The sequence below is a fragment of the Astyanax mexicanus genome, chromosome 7 (assembly GCF_023375975.1).
Source record: "Astyanax mexicanus isolate ESR-SI-001 chromosome 7, AstMex3_surface, whole genome shotgun sequence".
Taxonomy (NCBI): Eukaryota; Metazoa; Chordata; class Actinopteri; order Characiformes; family Acestrorhamphidae; genus Astyanax; species Astyanax mexicanus.
Window position 1 is genome coordinate 46,039,294 of NC_064414.1, and position 16,686 is coordinate 46,055,979.

A 16,686-nucleotide genomic window follows, 5' to 3' on the forward strand; every position below is an offset into this window, starting at 1 on the left:
GGTGCAAAAAACAAACAAACAAGTAGATAAACAAATTAACAAATAAATAATTAAATATTTATTTCGCACAACTTCACAGACAGCACAGTAAGCAACTGAAAATATTTATGAGGTGCAGGGAGTTGATTTCTTACCAACCTGACTACAATTGTAATGCACAGAAAGTAGTTTTTTTATAGTGTAATAATACTGTAATATACCGTATGACTCTAGGTAGACTGGATATTATACTTTCATACATGTTAATGATAATGATCATCATTTTTTCGTTTAGATTTTTTAATATATACTTTTAGAGAGGACAAATTTGTTACACTCACACCAAATAACTGGCCCAAAATAAGTATTTGGATTGATATCAAAATATATTACATTATTCCCTAAGGATGTTTCATTGTTGTATTTTAGAGTTAAAATTAATTAAACAAATAAATTGTTTCACTGGAACAGAAAGCACCACCAGTACAAAATAGGTGAGAAAGCATTTCCAACAATTCAGTCTAGTTTTACAAATAGCTTATTTGCATGGGTGTGACCAAAAAAGCACAGTGAATCATAATGCTCCCACACATGACTTATTTGCAATATTGAAAACAGAGATAATGTTTTTTCTATTTTTATTTGTGAGAGAATTGTTGTAATACACTATTCATTGTAAATTGAATATTGAAGACATTGAAGATATTCAGGAACAGATGCAGAATAATACTATAAACAAAAAGTGTTATACTATCCAGAATATGTTTTATACTTTATATTTTTCTAAGTATCACATTTTTCTTGGTATCTCTTGGTATTTTAATCTCAGAGTCTTCAATGAGGGACCTGGATTAGTTTTTTCAGCATTTTGAAGGAGTTCCTGGAGGTGCTGAAGAAGTGTTGCTGCTTTTCCTTTACGCTGTGAAGCTCCAGCTCATCCCAAACCACCTCAAATCACCATCTCAGTTAATCATGTTTAGACCAGGTGATTGGGGAGGACAAACACCTTTTTTAATGTTTTGTACATAATTTCGTAAGTGTCCCTTACACAAACATAATTGAGTGTCCTAATAAATAAATATATAATGTCTTTAAATACTAATATTTGATTTTGTTCAGTTTTTTTCAGTATTTGCTAGAGTTTGTTTCGATGTGAAATCACAAGATACATACATCACAATTTACAGCCGAAAATACATAAAGGTATTGGAAGTTTTTTTTTTTAAGTGATTGTCCAGTGGCCTGTCTGTGACGGGCATTCACAAGAAGTGAGAGGTTTAAAATATTATAATAATTTTAAATATAATATAATAACATTTTTTTTTATATTTTTAGTTTAGAGGACCACTTTGCGTTATGGTCTCTGGAAGAGGACACTGTAATTTGATCCCCACAAACATTATTCATTTTTACAAAACTAAAAGTGATCTCTTACATATACTGCTGTAAGAAGTAAATATACATGTATGTTAAATATATATATTAACATTGCAGTACATTTGAAAAATACAGGCAATGTACAGTGATACATAAAAGAACAAAACAAAAACAGTAAAACTTATTCAGCCATCTTGTGAATTACTTTATTTTTGTGAAAATAAAACTGCTATTAAAATGAGAAAAATAAAATCTCTATATTTATTTTCATCTTTTATGCTCTAAACAGCTTCTCTTCTGATTTTAAGCAAGCCGCAGCATACCTATTAAGCTTTTATTTAAGTTTTGGTATATTTGAAAAAAAATATATTTGCAAGCTCACACCTTTTGGGGTACCCAAACTTTTGCATGTGCTCAAAAATTGTACGCAAAAAAAATACTCTAATCTTCTGTGAAATGCTTTAGGTTGATGCCTTTTTATAGATCAGATCTGTGATTTTATAGATATTCACAGTAACAAACACTTGAAGCAGGGAGGTCAAACTTTTGTATGCCACTGTATGTTGATTTTACAATTGGCCCTAGAATTACACAACATCATAAGATATCAGAGCATGATAAACAGTTGCAATATACTGTATAAATGCTGTTATATTTTACCTATGGGTAATTCTGGGTTGAATGGCACAAGATTATATCCATCAGGGAAGACTGGCGTGGTGATATTTCTCTTCTTTAGAAAGGTTTTTGCTTTTTGCAAAAGACACTCTCTTCTGTGTTTTAATCCTAAAACAACGAAAACAAAAATATTTTAGATCCTGTATGTTTTCTAGAATCTTCTATTTAAAATAATGGTCCCACTTTATAATGTGTCCTTAGGAACTTTGTATTTACACGTAACAGTCCCTGTAACTACAGTGTACCTACTGATGAAGTACACTTTGTTACAGATTGACTACAGAGGCACAGGTTATATAACTGCACATGTGTTTTAAGGTTCATTTTTAAATGTTGTCTACTTATGCCAGAGAAAATATGTTTGGTGCCCAGATTGTGCCCAAGATACTTGCCTGTTTTTTCAGGTTCTTTGGTTTTCTTTTGATTTTTGACCTGATTTCCAACCTCTGACTGTAACTGCAACTGATACAATAAGGATACTGTTACATAGTAATGATCTAATTAGGTTATCATAATTAATTCTATCACAATTACACTGTTGACACAACTATTCCCTATCCGTATGAACATACACACAATGCTTACAATCCTGCCTTCTCGTTTATAGGCTTTCTTTGATCTTTTCATGTTTCTTTCACATTCGTCCATCCCTTGTGTTTTGCTAAAGGCTTGCATTCCCTTTTTCACACAACAGGAGAAATGTTGAATGCTGGTTTCAGGTCTCTGAGCAGGTATAGGGACATCTCCTTCCTAGGATAAGAAAAAAACATAATTTCAGCACACTAAGTCCTAAGAGAAGGATACAACCAAAATGTAATTATATTCCTATTTGGATTAGATATTATAGATAGTTTATCAAGAAAATGTTTGTTTTATTTATTTATCATACATCTAAAATAATCTGAAGATATTAGAGTGAGAAAATAAACTTATACTTAAGAAATAATACATGAGAGGGAGTGATATAACCTGTAATATTGACACTGCAATATTAGGTAGATCAGCACAGCAGTGCCAATATTATATGTTATAACACAAACCTCGAGTGTATTATTGTGATTATACCACAGTTCTATTACTGCTGTTTATTACAAGATTTTTTTGTAAATAGGATGAGAAATTACGATCTGTTTGGTTATAAACACACTGCAAGTTAAAATAGTTCCATTTCTGCTCTGTTTGTAGCTGCGCTGTTTGGTTTGTAAGCACTGCATCGTTGCTAGGTTACCTGTATGTGGTGGAGTACTACATGGAGAGCTTCGGTTACAGTGCATTACCAGCTGATAATGTCACTCATAAAATACCTCACAGCCAATCACATTGCAGGGTCGGAACTAACTGTGGTATAAGTGGTTTTATTTCCTAAAAATATATTCCTAAAAAGACTTTGTAACCTTTTTTCTTTCTTCTCCTTGTAATATTTTTTCCCAGTTTAGCGGTTTATTGAATTGAAGTTTGAAATTACTCAAACTTTGCAGCTTTTTTAAATTTGGTAAACTTTACAAACTTTGTATGTTTGATTTAGTGCTAATCTCAGAGGCATTATGCATCATGAAATTCATGAATTTTTACGAAACATTGAACAATCACTTAAAATACCAGAGTTATTATTGTTAAGGTACTTAAACAATATGAAGATATTGTATTTACCTTTGTTGTTTCTGAAATTTGACTTGAACCCCAGAAAAAAGACAACGTACATTTTTGTACAGTGTAAGGTAGCTTTTTCAGCTGTTCATAAGCCAACCTTGCCATTTCAGATGTTTTCATTTCAAATATGATCTAAATGACAATAACACAAGACAGGAAGTGCATGAACACAGTAATAAAAACAGAGATACATGACATTTTTATGTGATATAATATATTTCTTATCAATTACAGTGTTCGAAAGGAGGAATTTGACCTGAAGGCATGCAAAAACAGTCAGTTTTCTTGCTTCTTTTCAACTTAAAACTTTAAGGTAAAACATTAAATTGAATTTTTTATACTGTATAAATGGAAAAAAGTATAGAAAATGTAATTTGTTAACGTTACCATGTTGTTGCTGAGAATTAGAGTACGGTTTACTGCTCCATATGCCTGTATTAACTGCTGCACCTGTGAGATTCCACTAAGAGTATCTGGCACATTAGCAACTGTAATCAGGAGTAATGGATCTGGAACATCTTCCTATAGAACATGAAAAATACTCAGACTGAAACTGTACCATAAAATGAGTTAATACATCCATCCATTTTCCATTTATTGTTTATAAAATACAATGTCATTGTCCTAATACTTACGCCATGATTTTCTGGGCCCATTATGACTTGAAAAAGTGATACCTGTAACACAGGCTGGTAGAATCACCATGATTAGCCTCAAAGCAATGTACACAGTTAAGAATTATATCACAAATATTGGTTTCAACTTTTAACAATATATAAATAAATAGTTTCAGTTCTTACAGGATTGTTGATATCCACTGTTTTGGGCAGGAGTTTCATGTCTAGTTGTTTTAAACCCACTGGGATTGCATTATAAGCCATGACCATCTTTTTGGCAGAGTCCTTATCAGGAAGCTCCACCAAAGCCTGAATAACATACAATGTAATAATTTATTTGATTTAGATAATTAATTTAAATTCATGTTTTGTTTTTGTTTTTAACTGAAAGTTAAGTCCACTATCCAAATCTCTGAATGTATCATACTAATATAGAAAATAATTGTACATTACTTCATTCACTTTTACTGCTGGCACTGGCTATGTTTAAATTAGGAGGGGGTACACTTTAATATTTTAATTATAGCACAGTTTGTTCTGACTCTGCAGTGTGATTGGCTGAGGGGCATTCTATGAGTGACATTATCAGCCGGTAATGCACTGTAATCAGAGAGTAAAAATTAAGCATATCTTTTCACTGTGGACCTTTAAAACAACAAGTATACTGATAAATGAAATATGATTAATAAAATGCAAACCTTTCTCTGAGCAGCTGCAATAACAATGTTAGTGGGGATACCATGAGGAGCCGCTATCTGGATAAAGCCATCTTCAGAATCCATATTATCAGGAAAACCAGAGATAAAGACCAAAACTCCCTAAAGAGTAACAACAGTGGATGGTTAATAATTAGGACCAATTCTTTTGTGGCATATATTTAATACTGCAGTTCTAGGTTTGTAATGGATTGTGTGTCAGTCTTTAACATAGTTACCATAATATATCAGTTACCCCAGATGCAGTTAGTCAGCTATAATATTTTTGGTACCTACTGTGTGCTTCTTTGGATTATACTAAGAGATAAGGCTAATGCTGCTAACACTAAACTTGGCTGTCACAAATCTCAACTCAGTAAAAACACAGTCAAAATGTATATGTTTATCATTTGCTTTAAAATCTTCTTAAAAGCTTGAAATGTTTTTCATATTATTATTGAGACGTGGTTATGGTCTAGTCTATAGAAAAAAGGGAAATGAGTGGAAAACTGCATTTCTCACAAGATTGGTAAAATATGAGAATTATGTAAATGTAATGTCCCATAATTTTTCCAAGCTTTCATTGATTACATTCTAAAAGATATGCTGGCTAATTTTGTTATTGCCTAAATTGATGACATCCTCATCTATTTCACATATCCCGACAGTCTGGGGATTAGTACCAAATCATGTTCATATAATATAATATAACCTTATCTTTGTTAGGTACAATATAATCACTGCAATCGTTTCATAGTATTCAAATCAAGCCTATAATCCTAAGAGAGGAGTACTATGGCAGAAGATAAGTTAGACAAAGATGGTTTTTGACAGATGCCTGTCCATTCTGTACATCTAGATCTGCCTAAATATAGTTTATTCAATACATGATTTTTTCCCCCATGTTTGACACTAAAAGAAAATAAACAAGTAAAATAAGAATTGACCTCACCTCCACAGATTCAGGTATCCAGGGACTTGTATCATTGTGTTTAAGTCCCCAGTGTTCCTCTGCCATCTGTCTTTTCCAGCTAATCCACATAAAGGACACAGTTATACATCTTGGGTGTAAAAGTAGTGGGTTGCAATTTTAGGATAGAACTTTTTTTTTTTTTTTAGAGAGGAGATACAGTTATAGGCAATAAATAATTGAATACCTCTTGCTGTTAGCTATGACCTATAAAACAGAAATGAGTATTAGCTTAGATTCTATAATATAACAATTCCAATCATTCTAATTATTAACTCAATATAATACATTGTAAATCATATGGCATTAAGAAACTCACCCCAGATGTGGCTTTTTGAGGTTTCATCCACATGGAAAACTGCAGGCGATGATCATTAAAAATATAGTTACTTTTCTGAAACCATTCACAGGCCTCCAAAACATTCACTGAAGACTTCATCTCAAAGATCATCATGACGCAGTGAGTGTTCTCCTTAACAAGCACATTTCGGTGATCTGCAGTCTTGCAACAATAAAAGAAAGTTTATTTGTATTTTTTGAAACTTCACAATCTGTTAAAATTCCACTTATTTCAACAGACATTTTTAATCACATATGTGTTCTTCATAGATATTTTTGTTATAAATTGCTATTAATCTCAACTTAACTCCACATTGCCAGCTATCTATACTGTTTGGTGCCCTTACTATTATTATGGTTTGGCCTACTGTCTCAAAAAAACATCAATGTTAGGTTTTTCCCCCATCACTAATGATGCCCCAACCCCAGGAGAGTGGAGACTAGCACATGCCTCCTGATACATGGGAAGTCAGCCACCGCCTCTTTTTGAACTTTGCCGAATAGCATCACAGAGCACTCGGAGGAAAGCACAGCGAATCTGATACATCAGCTTACAGATGCCTTGTGCTGATTGACATCACACTTTGGAGTGACTTGGGGAGAGAGCGCCATCTTCCCACCCAGAGAGACCAAGTCCAATTGTGCACTCACAGGGCTTCGGCAGCTGATGACAAGCTGCATAAACGGGATTCAAACCAGTGATCTTCCGATCATAGTGTCAGAGCCTTATTTATTAGAGAAATTAGATAAACAGGCTACATGTTTAAATTCTGGTGTATGACTCTAATTTACAAATTGCTAAAGCCCTATATCTGCAGTGATTCTAATATCTTAACAGTCTTTTAAAGCAACCTTTAAAACTTTCTCAAGTGTTGCTCTGACGTTGTGATGTGAAACATCACATCAAGTGTGACAAAGCATTTATAAGTAAGCTTAAAAGTTTTTTGTGTGTTAAGAGGACTGAAAATCACATACTGACCTTTTCTTCTGGAAGCACCAACACTCTCAGTGCTTTACCGAATAACTGCACTTGCTGCAGCACATCTGTAGATATGTGTGGATGGTCTGGGATGTTTCTGACCACCAGCAAGTGCTCACAAGGTATTAATGAACCCTAAAGAACATAAAGAGCCATTAAATTACTGTTACAGTGTTGCTAATATCTTTTAAATAGACACAAATATGAGGAACAATTCGTTTTTTGCATAAGAAGTTATGACTTACATTATAGTATGTCGGTGTAATAAGGGCTTGAAATAATGACACCTAAAACAATATAATAATCACCAAATCATTGATGTATTAATATAAAACACAGTTTAATTCAGTCTCTCAAAAACTAGCGCTCACAGTTGAACTGAAGTCCACAGCTTGGGGTGCTAGTGTCACATCATATTCCCTTAAATGCACAGGAACAACAGAGTAAACTTTTACTATTTCCATTGCTGATAGTTCACTTGAAAGCACCACCAATGCCTGGAACAAATATACACACAGATATTCATTAACAATACTGATACAACTGATACTCAAGTAAATTAAATGTTAAGTTATTATATAACATACCTTCCTCCAGTCCAGGCCATTAACTAGATCAATCTCATTTGCTATGAGAATCTTGATAGGCTTACCAAAAGGTTTGACCAGTTTGATAAGGTCACCCTCAGAGTGATTAAAAGGAATTCCAGATATACAAATAACCCCTTTCTGTGGAAGAGGAAAATTTTAACTTGCAAACAATAAATATATAAATGCATTTTCCACAATGTGATTTTTTTCTAATGTTGTTTTAATAGGTTCTGTACCTTTCCTTCAACAGTGGGTGGTGTAATCAAACATGCCTCACCACTAAAATAGATAAAAATAAATGCAAGTGGAACAAGATAACAGACAAAAAATATATATTTTTTTAACATAAACCATGACTATATTTTTTCTTTACTAGTGAATATCGTATATTTGACCCTGCATGGCTTCTACACAGTTTGGAAACTAATTTAGAGTCCAAATATAACTATATATAAAATATATAGTGGATCTGTGTCTGTTAGAAACTAATAAGAATTTTGAGCAATCACAAAAGTAAGAATATGACATTTATATTCTAACCGTTGACCTACCTGTCCATGGAACCCACTGGTTGCTTGATCTGAACTTTTCCTTGCCAATCATATGTGTGGACAACTAGATTCTGCAAGGATATATAGATGTTAAGCTTATTTTTAAATGGTTAGTGTGTTTTTACTGTTTCTATTTCTATGTACTCATTTTAGATTTATGTTACAGGAACACAAATTATATCAAATCAAGTGCATTAATATAGTGCTTTTTACAACTTACAGAAATGTAACAAATAAATAAATCAATAAAAATCTAACAAAATCTAAGAAATGAATTAATAAAAAAAGTGTTTTAAAGTTTCCAAACCGACACTGTTGACAGCTTTTCCAGACCAGGGAAAATTTTTTGCTCCTTTACTGCACCAAAGGGTGCCAAAGAATGACAGACATCCTGGTACTTTGCTTCAGCAGGGAGACCCAAGTGACACTTTGGAGACACAACTGTGTCCCCAAGATCTTTTTCTTTTTTGATTATATCTGTATCTATTTGCTGAACCTTAGAGACAGAGGAAAGGCAGGGGTTGGTTTGATTAATCCGAGAAAAAAAAAGATTTTTTCTCTTATTATGAAAAAAAAAAATGTCACTCACATTTCGAGAGGATGCGTCCATGGATGTATGTGTCTTAGAATTAGATACTGATGAGGAAGAGGACATGAAAGTTGAAGCTTTGTATTTGTCCTTGTCCATCGTTTTAGAGGAGGGATATTTGTGGTCTGAAAAGCAGGCAACAGAGACACTTGAGGTGGCCTTCTTTTTCTTAAATTGCCCTTTTCCATTTGGATTTGGACCAACTTTTCGCTTAATGACGTCCACATGCTTATTCGTCAAATTCTCATGACCTTTAAAGGAGAGATTAAGATGATGTGAACAAGGGTGCACTCAACCAGTCGCATAGACTGTGAAAACAATGATAATCTGCTAAAAATGTGACATTTGAGGATTACCAGTACATCACATTAAAGGCACTATGAACAAAACTCTTATACTGTATCAAAACAATTAGCATTTTTGGTAGATGTGACTTTTTTTTAAATGTCATCTTTATAGAGAACCTCATATCCTGGAAGATTCCTATAAGGAAGTATTATTATAAATATAAGATATTTTAAAATATTAAAAAATATGATTATTATTGTCAAAAGGCGCTTTGGTTAATCACCAGAGATTATATAGATTGTGTTGTGTTTTTAATTTTAGACTGAGGTCAATATAGTCATACATTATAGTCTACTATAGTCTATAACAGTGTTTCTCAACCAGGGTGCCGCGGCACCCTGGGGTGCCGTCTGGCTTCATCGGGGGTGCCGTCAAAAATAGCGCCTCACGTGCATATTTCCTTTCCAGAGTCAGCTCGTGTCGGGGTGTGTCCCAATTCACAGGCAGCACTAATCGCGCTAATTGTGACGCGCTATTTTATTTCATATTCCGCCAGCAACACCCCCCGTTCTCACCTGAAGTACTGCGCCAGCACCCCCCCCCCCCTTCTCACCTGAAGTACTGCGCCACTCCCCCCACCCCCCCCCCGTTCTCACCTGAAGTACTGCGCCAGCACCCCCCCCTTCTCACCTGAAGTACTGCGCCAGCAACCCCCCCCCCCGTTCTCACCTGAAGTACTGCGCCAGCACCCCCCCCCCCCCCGTTCTCACCTGAAGTACTGCGCCAGCACCCCCCCCCCCGTTCTCACCTGGAGTACTGCGCCAGCTTCCGCCCCCCCCCCCCCCCTTTTCACCTGAAGTACTGCGCCAGCACCCCCCCCACCGTAAACTGGGGTGCCTTGACATCTCGCATATATTTAAAGGGTGACGTGATAGAAAAAAGGTTGAGAAACGCTGGTCTATAAGACTTTTACCATGTCCCATTAAAGTTGAAGAATGCCTATGGAGTTTTTTTTTTATTTATTAAATATAGATGTAATGTGTGAGTTGCTAGACTGTTTGCATGGCCAATTTTAGCCACCAGTCACATTCCTTACCACACACTGTTCTGTCTACTCTGGGTGGTAATGCCATGTTACTGTATATGACATATTCCAATTACACCCATGCCCCTGTGGATTGAGGAATGTTACATTTCTGCACAACTTCAGAAATGGAATGTCCTATCAATCTAGCACCCACTCTCAGGCCTCGCTCAAACTACACTCAATAATTTATGTCACCTTGCCATGAGAACACTGGCCACTGTCCAGCCTCACTCCCAGGCTGTTCTCTAAGGTCTAAGCTTAGCAAGTCTGTGTACAGCATATACAGTAGCTCTGAAAAATGCTCACCTGGATGTTCTCCCTTCTTTTCTGAAGGTCCATGTTCAGAAGAAGAGGATCCATATACAAGATCAGAAGGGCTGTATCTACCAGAGCTTTGAGGGCTTTGGGAGCGTATTTGGTGGCTAAAGGGTGGAGGGCTGGGAGACCATGAAGGCGTCGGAGATACAGAATGGGATGGAGAATGATGTTCCTGCCACTCCTTGTGGTGCTTATCTCGAAGTCCACTAGTGTGATGATTTCTTTTTGAGTGAGCTGAACCTCTGTATGGTTTCCTCCAGTCTTTCCTTGATTTATACGTTGATGATGCACTGAGAGGGACTGTTCTTGGAGTTTTGCGCTGTTGAGTATTTTGCATTACAAAGGGAAACGTTTGATGAGGTACATTGGGTTTTCATTGACATTGGCCATTTAGTTCTCACATTATTTGGGCTCTGGTTTTCTTACCTGATTTACAGAAGGATGCACAGTATAACTCATCACTGCTTGTGTCATCTGGTCTAAGCCTAAACTCGGCGGTACCTTTTTATCCTTACTTAAAGAGGAATCTAGTTTCTGCTGTTGAGAAACATCACTCTGATGTTTGGCTTTGGTGGTCTCCATTCCATCTTTCAAGTCTAAAGAGAAGACGTCCTCAGATGCAGGGTTAACGTGAGCATTTGAATTCTTTAGCACTGGGAATACTGCAGGTCTTGGAGGCTGATACAGGGACAGATTTGCTGCATTCTGTAAATTCTGAAATGCTTGTAAGAAGCTGGGAAGAAAAGGGTTTAAATAGGTGTTGTGGTTTCCCAGCTGGTTTAGGATCAATTGAGCTTCAAGATGAGCTAGTCCCAATAATGCTGCTTGACTTGATCTAAACAGCTGACAACTGGGTAAAGCACTGTGGAACTGATGTAAAGGTGCCAATCTGAAATTTATGCCAAGGGGAAGTCCAAAGCTGTGGGAAGAAGAATAAAACAGTGTACAGATTAGTTTTTGCGCAAAGCACATTTATGCAAGCTTTGTAAAATTCTTCATGGAGTTAATCCTTGAGTGTCATTGAAATCTTTTACTTTATAAGTTTATTTGATGCTTTTATTATCAAGGTTTCTTGTTTATCTTTTATTAAATGTGTTTAGAAATGAGTCTCCTTGAAAGTTTGGTCTGGAAAAAGTGCTACAAACCATGGTCTGGATCAAAGGACCAACATTTGGTCCAACCAAAAGATTTTGTCTTGGTCTAGATCTACTTTCTTATAATTTCCTTTATATTTATATTTATAGTATGCTTTATATTTTCTTGAGGTCATCTGATACACATCGAAAATCCTCACAAAGTATTGTACCTCATCGTAAATTCTAAGTAATGAAGTCCAAGAAAGCCATTAATCATACTGAGGAGATTTCTGACTCCCCCTTGCCTTGCACCCAGTCAAGCTCAGCACTTGTTAAAGGGCTATCTCTTTCCAGATGGCATCGTGAACACGTAACATGATAGAGTAAATGAAAGGCATGCGGTCAGTATAAATTAATCCTCAGCCCCACCTACATATGTACCATCTCACACTTCGCTGTCTCCAGCCTATAACTATTTCAGTGGCTTCCTAATTATTATTTATTAGAAGGAAAATATGTATCATACTGATAAGACTCTTTAACAAAGTCTGATCACTCTTATGGAACAATGAATTTGTTGCAAAAAAATAAACTTTGCCCTTTAAATGAAGACGAATTCAGCCAGTAAAAACATTAGACCACATGTGGCGGTGCCATCTAGGCAAAGCATCAAGGCATACTAGATTACACCAAGGTTTCTGTTGGCCTGATACTTTGTAAATCTCTTATTAAATTATCAGATGACACGTCTGAGCTATGATTACTCTGTGCTCTTAGTGAAGACTGTAATTAAAGTGTTTCAGAAAGGAGCAGTCCAATTCTCCATTTCACATTTAAGTTTATATATCAGCTTAAAACAACCCCTGACCTATGAAGCAGGCATCAAATGGGGTTCCCTCTTAATTAGAACAGTTTGTAGGTTAACAATAAAACTCAAAATAGAAATATTTCTACTTAAAAGTATGTATTTAGTATGTGTCCAACCAGTCACAGAGGAATATATAACAAAAAAATAAATAAAATATACATTTTCTTAATATTGGAAATTGAAAATTATGAAAGAAATACAGTTCTTATACTTAGTAAACCTTATAATGTAATGTTTCAGGCACAGGAGAGGTTTTATAGTATTTTTCTTGAGATATACATAAAATAAAATAAAATCACATATTGGAAAAGGACAACTGTTAAACAGGTTGTTATATCAAATCATCAAAAATGCATGTAAGCAAATAATATCCCATCATGCTTTGTAGCATTTATAAATAGAAATACAAAGAGCATCTACAGTATTTACCAAGAAACCTAAAAAGTATAAGTTATCATCAGTGCAGTCATTATTAATACAAACTACCCTTAAAGGAGCTTACATGGAGCAGTTGTATAGGAACAGTGCTAAGAGACATTAGGTAGGGTCTGTATTACATGTTACAATTTTTACAATACTTTATTTTAATCTTTGACTGTTTTATCAGAATAAAAATTGCATATTTATTAAATGCAAAAATAATGCAGGTTGACAAATGCTATTTAAAAATGCTCAGCTGCACTAAAAAAAGATTAATTCTTTTTTTCTAGTGATTTAACACCACAAGGTTAATAACTTCGAGGTACAGGCTGTCTAACCTCTGCCTCACTTCTGATAAATTACTGTCATTCGTGTTCCTCCACCATGGTGTCTACATTCCTTAGAGGTATCAAATGTGTCATGCCACATTTTGGCTGTCAGCAAAGGGCAACCCATTAAAATAAACAAATCTGTCCAGTGGTGTGAAGGAATGTTTATGATGTAATTACCAGAAATAAAATCTGAGATGTTCTTTGCTCACAGGAAAGGTCAAAGACTACGGACTAGATTTCACAAGTCAAATTTTTACGTCTCTGTTACAGTTAGCTGGTGCTGTGGAACCAAGATAGGACATAATGTCCTTAAAGTTAAGTCCTAGATCAGTGTGATTGCATATGATGTTGTGGTCTGCCATCTGGGACTGGGTATCAGGTGCCTTAGTGTGAATGATACTGAACTGGGCAATGAAGGGTGGGGTAGGACCATATTGGCAGTGTGGTAAATGTAATGCCCAGTGAGAGGCAGGTCTTAATAACAATTAAAAAGTTGTATTTGCTAAACACTGCTTAAAATCATTAATGAACCTGTGTATCCACGATAGGTGTTTATACTCTATATTGCCAAAAATGCTTAAATGCAGCTGCTCTGCGATTGAAACCCATTTCTTGAATGTCTCTACATTCTACTGTTCTTATACTGATCTAAAGCTGATGTAATGCCTCTTCAGAAAGGTTCCTTTGTGCACTATTCTCCCCATTCGCTGACCCCACTCTGTTATTTTACACTGACAGTTTTACACTATCACTGGTAATGCTCCCAATACCTGGTGGTTTGTAGGGGGTAATGCTCCCAATGCTTGGAGATGTGTGGGGGGTCATGCTCCCAATACCTGGGGGTGTCTCCTCCAATACATGTAAAACTATTCATTTTAATGGGGTCTTATTGTTTGGGCCTCAATTGTGGTCAAATTTGTGGTCAATTATCATATGCCTGATGACCAAAATTCACAGATCTATAGCTTCCATGTTACGTGTCATCACAAATATTGACTCATAGGCATCAAACATAGTTGTAGTAAAAGTAAATGGCAGCCTTAGTGAATTGTCATGCATTTTTTTCTTCTTTGCCATAAATATCAAGATGTCTTGTACTTTTGAATTAAATACTATATAAGGTGTTTTCAAACCTGCACTTTTTAGACTGGTTAAATTAGTCTCAGGTACATTCTCTTGGTGCTTTTCGTTTTATTATGAACTCTATAGCAGTTTATTTGTGGTGTTAACTGATCCATCCTCAATCAAACCCAACTATCAGGTGTAATCCAAAATATTAAGTTGTGGCTCTGCAGTTAATGCTCTTAAATTATCCAAATAATTACTATGCTATTAACAAATGCCATCTCTGCTGTTACTCCATATTAAACTGCACATAAATGTGCAATAGTCCAGAACACAGGACCTGTGCTGTTCTTTTTGTATTTATTGTTTTGATGCATTTTTGGTGCACTTTTTCCTTGTGTGAAAACAAAATGCCCTGGGTTTCCCTACTTATCATAATAGTTATGCCTAAAGGAAAATACAATGAAGCAAGTAAAGATACTGATTAGGGCAGAGAGTTGGTATTAGGTTCACATAATATAATACAGCTCTTGTCTTATTTATCCTACAGTCACTTGGTGCATCATGTGATTGTACTGCCCTCTTGAATGCATAACAGATAAAAAGCATAACATGATTTACCACCTTGCACTAGGAAGATCACTTATCATCTAGGAGCTTCCCCCCTTACCACATGATCTATCTACTCTTATGTTCTTCAACGTGATGACACCCAGTTGTCCAGCTTTAAATTAAAGACCATGCCAGCTAATAGACCCATATATCCCATCAAAGTTGATACAGTGCACTACAAAACCTGCTAAATGTAAAATCACATCAATAATGACTACAGTTAAATATATGACATATATCAAAGTATATAAGTAAACACAATGCACAATGCTCTTTCAGTTAAGAATTGGTGACCATAAATCAACATATTTAGATTGACTAAATATCAAATCCTTGTAATAGGAACACATACGAGGAATTAATCATCTATTTATTGATTTAAGCCACTGCACATAAACTACTGCTCATGACATGCATTCATGCTGGGATCACAGTGCACATAAAAATAGTGATGACAAGTGTGAGTCGCTGAGAAGTGTCCCTGCTAAGAGCTGTCTACACTGAATAAAAAAAATAAAAAACTTTTGCTGGGCATCAATTGGAAAACACTTGGCAACAATGGAAAATTGGCAAAGTTCTTGAAATTTACAGCAAATACATTTTTTTATAAATAATATATAATATCTGATTATTTATCATTAAACAAATGAAATAATAGAGTGGCTAAACTACAGCCTTTGCACTTGATGCAGTGTTATAAGTGTATAAGGTTTTTTGATAATTTTAAAGTATTTATATGTACAGTATATACTGTATATGTAACACTCATCCACCTCTTGCATTTATTTGTTCTGTTATTTTATTTTTTTTACTCACTTGTTTATTGCTGTGGATAAAGGGTTGCAGGATATTCCTTTCTGCTGGCCCACAGTCTGGGACTTTGTCTTCTTATTAGTCTTCATTACTGGGCAATACAGTATGTAAAGGCAATGTAAAGATTAGTTATAAACAATTAGTTTAAGAAACAAGAAAACTAGAGAGTTTAAGTTGTTTCTTTGACCATCATTATGCTCAGAAAAGTAATCATCTCCTGCTGTTAAATTTGCTCTAAAGTGTATCAACATCCAGCTCCTCCTGGTGTGAGTTATCAATCATCTCTCATCTGACTCTCATGCCTCTCTTATTCTGCTCACTCAGCCTGGGACAGTTACATATATTCCCTGCTTTCTATCCAAGGACATCCCCTCTCTGCAAACACACACACAGACACACACACGGACATGACATATGTCATGAGTTAGTTGGCCATAAGTCGTCTACTAGTCAGCCTTACCGGTCCCTGTTTGAACTTGACCTCAATATATTTATATATACTGTTATGGAGAGTCAGGCAGTCAGACATGGGTCATCTTACAGGGAAGTCCTGACTGAATTCTCCAAACCACAGACCTCAGTTGAGCCACTGTATCACCCTCTAGACGATTCAAGAGTGGAATGTGTGCTGCATTTAATGGCTGTGTTACAGAGTGTTGCTGACAGCTGCTGTATTTTTCTACTTTCTAATAGATCCAAAGGGCGTAAATAGTCTTCTTTGCCTCTGTAACACTGTTTAATATACGAGCATTACAAGTGACTATGAATCTGAAGCAATGGGCTCCTAATCAGA

At 35.5% G+C, this 16,686-nt stretch overlaps 1 protein-coding gene across 1 annotated transcript; it reads right to left on the bottom strand.

Moving 5' to 3' along the window:
* Positions 1-1,262: 1,262 nt before the first annotated feature.
* si:ch211-89o9.4 (uncharacterized protein LOC566247 homolog) lies at positions 1,263-16,306 on the bottom strand. The gene is made up of 21 exons (XM_049480972.1): positions 15,897-16,306; positions 11,134-11,626; positions 10,696-11,026; positions 9,015-9,265; positions 8,733-8,921; positions 8,426-8,496; positions 8,111-8,153; positions 7,872-8,012; positions 7,656-7,781; positions 7,530-7,571; positions 7,285-7,419; positions 6,286-6,468; positions 6,154-6,173; positions 5,949-6,027; positions 5,000-5,119; positions 4,485-4,610; positions 4,320-4,361; positions 4,072-4,206; positions 3,685-3,816; positions 2,620-2,784; positions 1,263-2,496 (listed from the first exon to the last, which is right to left on the bottom strand). Exons 1-21 carry the CDS (start codon positions 15,980-15,982, stop codon positions 2,269-2,271), a joined length of 3,138 nt encoding a protein of 1,045 aa, XP_049336929.1. The 5' UTR covers positions 15,983-16,306; the 3' UTR covers positions 1,263-2,268.
* Positions 16,307-16,686: the final 380 nt, after the last annotated feature.

Coding starts and splice junctions, on each gene's coding strand:
- si:ch211-89o9.4 (XM_049480972.1), bottom strand. CDS start 15,982: ATGAAGACTAATAAGAAGACAAAGTCCCAGACTGTGGGCCAGCAGAAA. Junction 8,497..8,732: donor AAAAGCTGTCAACAGTGTCG/GTTTGGAAACTT, acceptor ATATCCTTGCAG/AATCTAGTTGTCCACACATA. Junction 7,782..7,871: donor ATGGCCTGGACTGGAGGAAG/GTATGTTATATA, acceptor TATTTGTTCCAG/GCATTGGTGGTGCTTTCAAG.